General features: G+C 56.3%; 1 protein-coding gene across 8 annotated transcripts in view; it reads right to left on the bottom strand.

Annotated features, from left to right (window-relative positions):
- ANK1 (ankyrin 1) overlaps positions 1 to 9,012 on the bottom strand; it is a 49,833-nt gene that overhangs the window by 18,950 nt on the left and 21,871 nt on the right. For 7 of the 8 annotated variants that reach the window (XM_027901112.1, XM_027901115.1, XM_027901116.1 and 4 more), the window contains 8 exons: positions 5,905 to 6,006; positions 3,018 to 3,116; positions 2,067 to 2,165; positions 1,301 to 1,399; positions 1,022 to 1,207; positions 785 to 883; positions 581 to 679; positions 159 to 257 (listed from right to left, as the gene is read on the bottom strand). In XM_027901112.1, the coding sequence (XP_027756913.1) occupies positions 159 to 257; positions 581 to 679; positions 785 to 883; positions 1,022 to 1,207; positions 1,301 to 1,399; positions 2,067 to 2,165; positions 3,018 to 3,116; positions 5,905 to 6,006 (882 nt within the window). Of the gene's footprint in view, positions 1 to 158; positions 258 to 580; positions 680 to 784; positions 884 to 1,021; positions 1,208 to 1,300; positions 1,400 to 2,066; positions 2,166 to 3,017; positions 3,117 to 5,904; positions 6,007 to 7,931; positions 8,043 to 9,012 lie in introns of those variants that run through there. The other variant, XM_027901120.1, reaches the window with a different exon arrangement.

The raw sequence follows: 9,012 nt of genomic DNA, 5'->3' as shown, positions 1-9,012 counted from the left end.
CTCCAGCTAGAGCCAAGTAGGTCAGGAAGCTCCTTACCCCTCAGCAGGCCAGAAAAGCCCCAGTCCAGCCATGGGTGCCATCCCCAACTGTGCACAGCTCGTTACCCCCCTGTGCTGCCCTGGGCACCAAGCACAGCCCTGCTGAGTCACACAGCTACCTTAGTCTTGGCTTGAATGGGAGCCCCGTGGTCCAGGAGGATCTCTGCAATCCGCACGTGTCCATTGCGTGCAGCACAGTGGAGAGGGGTCAGCTCATCCTGGGGAGAGACAAGGGCTCAGTGTGGCACACAAGGGCAGGGTTTCCTCAGGCAGACGAGTAAGAGGGACTTTCAACTTGTTTGCAAAATAAGGCAAAACTGAGTCTGCCCTCAGCCCCCAGGGCATGCCCTTGCAGCCACGAAGCTCTGTGGCTCCTCTCACCTCTACATGTGCCAGCAAAAAGACTGGTCCATCCCTTTAGTGCAGCAGGGACCTTCCCCCACAGCCCCAGCAAGAGGTTTGCAGGGTAAGCACTGGGCATAAGGAGCTCAGGGAGGGACAGGCCTGTGTACAGACGGGCTGTGCTCAGAACTGCTCTCACCTTGGTCCTTGTCTCGATCTGGGCCCCGCGGTCCAGCAGCAGCCGCACCATGATGATGTTGCCCCGGCGGGAGGCAATGTGCAGGGGAGTGATCCCGTTCTGCCAGGAAGAGCAGCAGTCTGTTAGAGGGAGCAGCCCCTTCTCTTTCCAGAAGGCAAGGGGTGAACAAAGGAGAGCCCTGGTAGCCTCCCCCTCTGCACTCACCTGTGGCGTGAAGTTGACGCTGGCTCCACGGTTCAGCAGTAACTGGGCCACACTGAGATTCTCATAGTGGGCTGCAATGTGCAAGGGAGTGAATCCAGTCTAGGGGAAAGAAGGAGGGATCAGCCCAGCCAGACAAACGCTCCCTGCTGAGAGGATGGATGCAGACAACGTACCAAGCTGCTGTTCTCCCTGGGGATGTGGGGAAACTCCCCGAGACAGGATGGGGAAAGCACACACCTTGGAGAGGACGTCAGCATTGGGGTCGTTCTGCAGCAGCACAGCGGCTGTGCGAGTGTCATCGTTGCGGGCTGCGATGTGCAGGGCGGGCAGACGCACCTTGCCCTTTGTCCCATAGTTAATAAGGTGAGCAACCACGTTCTCATGCCCTTGCTGGAGAGCCACGGCCAGCGGCGTGAAGCCATCCTGCCAAGGAGACCAGGTAAGAGGGAGAGAGCCATGGCAGAACCCGGCACATCCCCCCAAGCAGGGCCATGGGCTCCCCCCCAAGGATCTCACCTCTGTGGCTACATTCTGGTTGGCTCCATTTTCCAGCAAGAACTTGACAACTTCCAGGTGGTTCTCCTGCGCTGCCATGTAGAGAGGCGTGAAGCCTTTCTGCAAACACAGGGCCATGCACATCAACACAGCTCTCCTCGAGTTTCTCGAGTTCCTTGCAGACCTACACCCCATCAACACCCACACCCCCAGCTCAGTGAACTGGGGCAAAACCATCCCAGTGTGGGTGTGAAAAAGCAAAAAAACCTGGCAAGGGTGAAGCAATCACAGAGCTGGAACCCAGGGCTCCACACATCCAGAAAAAAAACAGGTGATGGCTCATGGAGTCAACCCAGGAGACACTGCCATTCCTGTCCCCAGCTTCAGGGACGTTTCTCCCATCAGGCAAAATCTAAAGAGCTTGCAGCCCCACCAGGCCCAAGGGAGAGAGTGTGAAGGAGGCCCAGTGTGTGGAGCTGGAGATCTCACAGCTGTGCCAGGAGGCATCAGCCATGAGCCCCCCCAGTTCCTGCATGCTTGTGTGTGCTGCCAGGGACTCCCTCAGCAGAGACCATGCTGGGCTCCCCACGGGCCTCAAGACTCCCTCAACACCATTTGCATGCTCATCTCCTTTCAGGGCTCTGGCAGAGCAGTCCTTGTCCCCAAACAGGACTAGAGAGAAACTGCAAAGGACTGCTGAAGTGCCCACGCTGGGCACAGTTCCCACCATGAGGACACCACCATCACACCCTGGGTGCCTTTCCCGTTCCAGACCAGCTCACCCTACCTGTGACTGGGCGTTGACATTGGCCCCATAGTTCACCAGCTCCCGGACCACGTCCTGCTGTCCAGCCAGGGCAGCGATGTGCAGGGCTGTGTTTCCCTTCTAAAAGACACCACAGGGCAGTGTTCAGGGGCTGAAGCAGCCCAGGACACCAAGGGAAGATGGGTTGACATGTGCTAATGGGCATGCAGACAGAGCAGCTGGCCAAGAAAGCCCGTGGGGGGCCATGCAGCTCTCGCTCCGTGTCCCATCCCTGCCGTGGACCAGCCAGCCACCCTCGCCATGTGCTGGCCGGGGAAGAGAGTGATTTCATCTCTCCCATGAAGCTTCTGGCAGTAAAAGCTGTGTGCACTGTCAGGTGCTGTGCATCTCCAGCACTGAGAGATGAGAAGGGTAGGGAGGATGGGGTAGATGAACTGGCAGTCTCCAGACAAAGCTGCAGTGTGTGCCCTGGTAGCCAAGGCACCCCAGCAGATCGAAGGGATGATGAGCAGGCTGGAAAACGCAGGCACAGGCTCTGCCTTTGGGTGGTGAGGCAGAATGCCAGACTCTGCTCTGTGTCCTGAACCTTGCAAGAGCACCAGGGAGGTGGCAAGCCAGGCCTCCTCCTGTTCTCACAGCCCTTCAGGCGGTGCTGGAGATGCTCATTTGTCAGCCCTGCTCGCTTGTGCCGCTGCCTCGCTCGTCACCAAGCGAGAACCACACCCCGCTGTGGCGATGCACGAGAGAACAAGATGTTATTTATGGAGCAGCAGAGCTCTCCAGGTTTGTGACAGTGGCACTGAGGCCACCTCAGTGCTGCAGCACGCAGGGGCAGCGAGGGCTGACCGGAGCCAGCAGCCCGTGCTGGGGGAGTTGTTCATAAGGCAGCACCAGCACATGTTGTGGTTTATGTTACTCCCCTTTCAAGGGGAGTGGCCCCTCAGGGGAGAGGCCAGACTGTCTTATCCTTACCTTGGTCGTTGTCTCCAAAACAATCTCCTTGTGCAGCAGCTCCACCACCATTTTCACGTGGCCCTCCTTGGAGGCCAAGTGCAAGGCATTCAGCCCGTTCTGGAGGGAGCAAAGGTGGGAGAGGGGAATTAGTCACCACTGGGGCTGGGGCTCTCTGGGGAGCCTCCTGCTCTGAGCTCCTGTGCAGACACGACTGCGGGCATTTGGACACCCACTTCCACTTCACAAGTAACAAAAGGGCTGGGATAGCTGCTGGAAAAGAGGCTAAATAGCTGCAAATGCCACTTTTTCTCCTTGTCCCTCATTTCTCCCAGGTGGATGCACTAGGTTTACTCACCCCTACACAGTGCTGTCACATGGCAGAGGGACAGGAGTTCCTGCCCAAGTACTCCACCTCCCAACCATCTGTTCGGACTCCTGACTGGAATGTCAGTTCACAGAAATGCTTCATCCTCTGAATATAGGTAGGGGAGTAGAAAATACTCAAGGAGGCTCCAGTTCCTGCCCTCAATACTCCAGTTAAAATCAGAGCAGCTTCAAGAGTGTTGCCGGACTAGAAAAGGGGTTTCCACCCTTTCTCACTCTAAGCACCAGTTGTCCAGGACCATAGTTGAAGAGTTACAGATTCTTTTGCTCAACTCTGGTTACAGCAATAAAAACAAAACCCCGAGGGTTTCCTCAGCATACCAGCTCCAGTGTTCCCTCAAGCCTCAAGCACAAAAGGCCTGTTTCCAAGGGGAAAATGAAGTGCTGCAACAGCCACAGAGCAGTGTCACTAAAAGGAAATACTCCCCAGCCAGGTCTGGCCACACTGAGTCCATCTTCCCTGATCAAGTCCAGCTTCTCTGATGAAGATGTACCGACACAACCCCATACAAATGATCTCTGGCACCCTTGCTCACAAGGGATAAGTGGCCACGGACATGAAGGCTTTTTATTGGTTACACTCATGTAACCAACACCTGGAGTGCAGACCACAGCTGCCCAGCTGCTCTCCTCAGCCCATATGCCCTTTTACGCAAAGGATTCATAAATAAGCTTTTGCATGCTGAAAACTGTGGACAAATCATTACTCTCTGTCCTAACAGCAGTAAGTGCAGCGTCTGCAGAAGATTGTTTCCATCGGTATTCCTGCTCCAGGAACAATACAGGCTGTTTTGCACATTTGCTTTGGCTTGACAGCTCATCTGACCCAAAACCGCCACAGGATGTGCGTAATTTGAAAGGTGCAGTGTTTTCCTCACCGAGTGCTGCAAACACTTCCCAGAAATCCCAGTCACTGGCTGCCAATGCGACAAATGCAGCCCTACAGAAAACCACAGGCTCTGCACTCAGCCTGTCCCAGAGCAGGGCCCTGCCCTGGACTGTCCATCAGGGCTGGCCACCCCAACACAGACCAGCTCCGGGCACCCACGTGCCAGCACAGCGCTGTTCCCTGCTGGGGAGAGTCCTGGCAGCAAGGTGCACTCATCTCCAGGCCTCCAGCTCCTCGAGGGTGAGATGGGAGCATGCTGGACTTTGAAACACAAGAGGTGGATGAAGAAGACGCTGATGCAGATGGCAGTGATGGAGGGGATGAAATCGGCGGATGAAGATCAGATGGCATGTCAAGGTCTCTGCACTTGAGCAAGAATACAGGGCCTGTGGGATAGGTCTGACCACATATATCCCTCTTTATTCTATACAGGACATGTGAGGTTGGACCTTTCCCACAGGTCTGATATTCCTCAGAAGGAAACCCCAAAGTGCCATCTAACCTCTGGGAGATGGCAGGAACCAGTGCAAAGGCATCACTGAGAGAAGTGCCTCGTTCTGCTGTAGCCACTCAGTCCCCATCAAAGTGTTAATCTCCTCACCAGCACCGGAAATCTGGCTGGAGACAGGACTTGAAGTTGGTCAGTGGAGACAGCTGATTGACCATCTCTGGGTGAGGAAGAGGTTCAAAGCCACCATCTTTAGCTTGTGGCTGGGTCACCCTGCTGTAATTCTTTTCAGAGCCCCCTCCAGAACCACATATTCCTCTGCACTACAGTGTTACAGGACCAGTGGAAATCCTCCCTCTGCTCTTAGGCTTGCTATCAGAAATGACAGAACATCCGTGGGGGCTCTACCTGTGCCTGGGGGGGCCTGTCCCCAGGAACTGCACTGGCCACCACGGCACACAAACCACAGGTCTGAACTTCGCTCGCTTTGGGGACTTCATGCTGGAAAAGGTGACTGTGCCTTTGTGCCAAGTCAGCCTCCCCAGCACCAGCCCTGCTCCAGAAGGGAGCCAGTAGTGCCTGGCTGCTCCCCCTGCTCGGGCTGAGCCCCCTGAGTCTGTCCCTGCCCCAGTTCAGGCTCAGTCACTCGCATTTGGCAGCTACACAGATACAAAATGTTCTGACGATGATGTGCAAACAGCTCCTTGGTGCCTGCAGCTCTTTGTTCCTGTGCCGACCTGTCTCTGCTCTGGATGAGGAGGGTTCCTCCTGCCCAGCACCTCCCAAAGCACCACGACTGGCATTTTGCAAACATTCCCTGCTTGTGATCAGCTGAAGCTTCTGGGAAGCTGAAGAAGCCTGAGCATTGCAGGCAAGAGGAATATTCCTCAAGAGCCACTGCTGTGATGTTCCAGCCCCTGTGCTGCTCTTTACAGCTGTCTGCTCTGCCCTCTGAGAAGCAGCTGAGCCCCTTCCAGATGTCCCAGTTGCTTGTCACACTAAAGGAGCCCTCTCTGCTTACCTGGTAATGTCCTTTGCTATGCTCCAGCAAGTACATCCAGGCACCCCAGATCTTTATAGTTATTGCTGCCCTCCTGGCCCCAACTGCTTCAGATCTGCCTTCTGGTCAGCCACATTGCCACATGAACTAGGGATGGTACAAAAGCCCTGTGGGTTTCACCTACCTGGTTACAGGTGTTAATATCTACCCCATTCCTGAGGTGATCCAAGGCTTTGTCCAGATTCCCGGATCTTGCAGCTCTCAAGAAACTGGTTGCAGCATCAGCCTTGGAGACAAAAAGAAAAAGCATGAAAACTCAGAGTCCTGGCACCGGGTCAGCGCTTTGCTCGGCTGCAGAGAACACAATTACAGAGACCTCCAGGCAGAAAAGGCAGAGGCCAGGGAGGTCACAGGGGGAACTGCTGCGACGGACTGAGGTGCCCCAAATCAGGCAGGAAGAAGGAGGGCTGGGACCTGCACTTAAAGTGAAGAGCATCCAGATGGCAGGGCAGGAGGTCTGCAGCTCATCACAGCACTGTGGGGATGGTAGAGAGGGAGGTCCTGCCACCACGGCAGCCCCCCTTGGCCCAGGAAGCCCCTCTGTGTCCAGGCTGAGGGACCGCAGCGATGGGTCTGTGGTGAGCCCACCCCTACCCTCCTGCAGAAGCCACTGGATAGCCACAGCAGCAAACTCAGGTACCAGCACCAGGGACAACGACCCCAGCTGAGAACCCTGCAGCTGTGAAAGTCAAAGCTCTCTCTTCTGACAGTGCCTCCCTGCACTGCTACACCACAGCCAGCCCAGGCCAGGCACAGCAACACTTCAAGCGACACCATGAGCAGTGTGAGGCAGCAGATGAAGACGATGGCATGGCTCACCAGAAGCTGGAGAACAGGGTGGAAATGCAGTGATGTGGGTCTGTGAGTCTGGGACCTTGGACTGGTAACTGCAAGCTGCTCAGGCCAGCCCAAAAGGCTCTCTGCAGCCAAAAGCCATGAGACATCCATGGCAGGGGCACAGGACATGTTCCTCTGTCCTCAGCTCCAAGAGAAAAATCAGAAGCCCTCTTGTACCACTCACATTGGGACCTCCTGTCTAGGAGAGCCTCCATTCTGCCACCCCAGAACATGCTGTAGTGCCCACAGCCTGGCTGCAGAAGAGTACCCAGGATTAGGAAGCTCCTGGACAGGAGCTGGAAGCAACAGGACCACAGACAAAAGCCCTGGAGGCAAATCTAAGGAGGATGATGTACCACATGGGTTCAGGCTCCTCTCTTACCTTCTCCTTACAGTCTCAGATATCTGAACTGGGACTTTGGAGCAGCACAACTCAAATGCCTTCTGCTCTCCTCCATCTGCCTCCCCAGCTCATCCTTTCTGCCTGACCCTCCTACCCCAGAGAAATGCAGCCGTGTCCTGGGCCCACCCTGCTATCCCCTGAAGATACCATGGACACGGTATCCTGGCCCTACCAGGCCAGGCACAGAGCTCAGCCTGGGCTCCCACCCCAGTGGAGGGTGCCATGGGTGGCAGGACCGCCGTGCCCCACGCTGGTGCTCGTGCCAGGGGAACACGTGCTGGCTGTTTGACCTCCTGTGCCAGCTGGCTCCGCTCGCTGCCACTCAGAGGAGCGCCCCGTCCAGCGGGGAAGAGCCCTCAGAGTCACGGTGGAGCCTGGCTCTGGGAGGTGTGTGAACACAGAGGAGGCAGAACACGGCCCCTCAGAGCTCTGCCCACACGGGAGGATCCACTGCCAGAGGCAGAAGGTGACAGCAGCGCGGTGCTTGGAAATGCTCGTTCACGCCCCGAGCCCTGGGTGCTGTCCGGGGTCCAGTGAGGAAACACCGACAGCTTCGAGCAACAAGCTGAATGCAAAGAGCTTTCCCAACTGGAAAAGCTTCCAGACCCTGCTGGAAGTCTCCGCGTCTCAGGTCAGGATTGAGGACAAGGCAGCACCTCAGCTGTGGCGCCAGCATGCCAGCACAGCACAGCCCTTGGACAGCAAACCCCCTGGAAACCAAGGCACAGCTCAGCCAGGGTCTGCCACCCATGGAGCTCTGAAGATTAAAATGGTAACTCCCTACATGGTCCAGCAGCGAAGGGGCTCCTAAAGCCCCGGCACACCCAGCAGCAGACTACAAGCAGAAAGCAAGCAGAAAAGCAAAGCAGAGGTCTCTGTGGGCATGAAGGAGAAGTGCATTGTATACTCACAGCCACGTCTGGACCAGACCTGCCCTTTCGTGCTGCCATAGCCCGGCACTTCGGCTGAAACCTGAGCCTGGTGTCCCCTCTCTCCTCCTTGGTTATCTACTCCCCAGCTTTGAGAGAGCCAGTAAGTTACATTGCATTCTATCTAAAAATACAGGCTCCGTCCTCTCTCCAACGCAGACCCTGAAGGGATCGCCAACTGCTAATGGAATTTGTTCATTTTCTCTCCATTATTGTGTCAGACAGGATATTTAATACCGAGCTGCCTCCGGAAAGCAAATGACTGCTGCCAAGCGCAGGGAGTGGGGCAGAGCTGCAGGTACCACCTCGGGAACAGCAGAGGAAAAGCACCCTGCAGACATGCCCAGGAGCCTGGCATCTCCCAGGTAACTCCTGCCACAGAGGAGAGGGCTTGCGGTTCCCTCCCGACCCTCTGGATGCTGGGGCTCGGGGCTCGGAGGATGTGCCAAGGCTGGAGTGAGTCAGAGGTGCTGCCTTTGGCTCCCTGTGCTCAGCATGTACCTTCAGAGACGCACAGAGAGATGCAGGGCATCAGACACCAGCAGTCAGACCACACATGCTGCCAGAGAAGATGGGATAGCTCAGCTCAAATGGGAAAAGCAGAGGAAATGGATCCACAGTCACTTTGTCCTTCTGATGTCAGGCTGCACAGTGGGACTGCCTGCCTGTTGGTCGGGGCAATTCGCTCCCCAGGGAACAGGAGCACGAGCCGGGCCACTGCCACCTCCTAAATTTCAGCAAAAGGGAGCAGCGACAGCAAGAAATGCAGAGACCTCGTGGACAAGTGCACATCAAGAAGATACACTCGAAACACCCCAGCCAGCACCACCCCACCACACCCAGCCAGAGACACAGTGCCCAGTCAGCACCCCCTGACACGCACAGGGTGCAGCACAGCCCTGCCTCGTGCACACAGGATGGGTCACCCCCCTTCCCCGAGCCCCAGGACACGCAGCAGCTGCTTCCAGGTGCAGAAACTGCCTCTGCCGCTTCTCCTTCACTTGGAGCTCGCAGAGTTTCTTTCCAGTCGTCTTCTCCTTCCCAGGAATTTCCCAGGAAGGAG

This window comes from Empidonax traillii, unplaced genomic scaffold (assembly GCF_003031625.1).
Source record: "Empidonax traillii isolate 1590-97213 ecotype Southwest subspecies unplaced genomic scaffold, ASM303162v1 scaffold763:size302500, whole genome shotgun sequence".
NCBI classification, from domain to species: domain Eukaryota; kingdom Metazoa; phylum Chordata; class Aves; order Passeriformes; family Tyrannidae; genus Empidonax; species Empidonax traillii.
The sequence above is the reverse complement of the archived record's forward strand: the minus strand, read 5'-3'. Positions and strand labels throughout refer to the sequence as shown.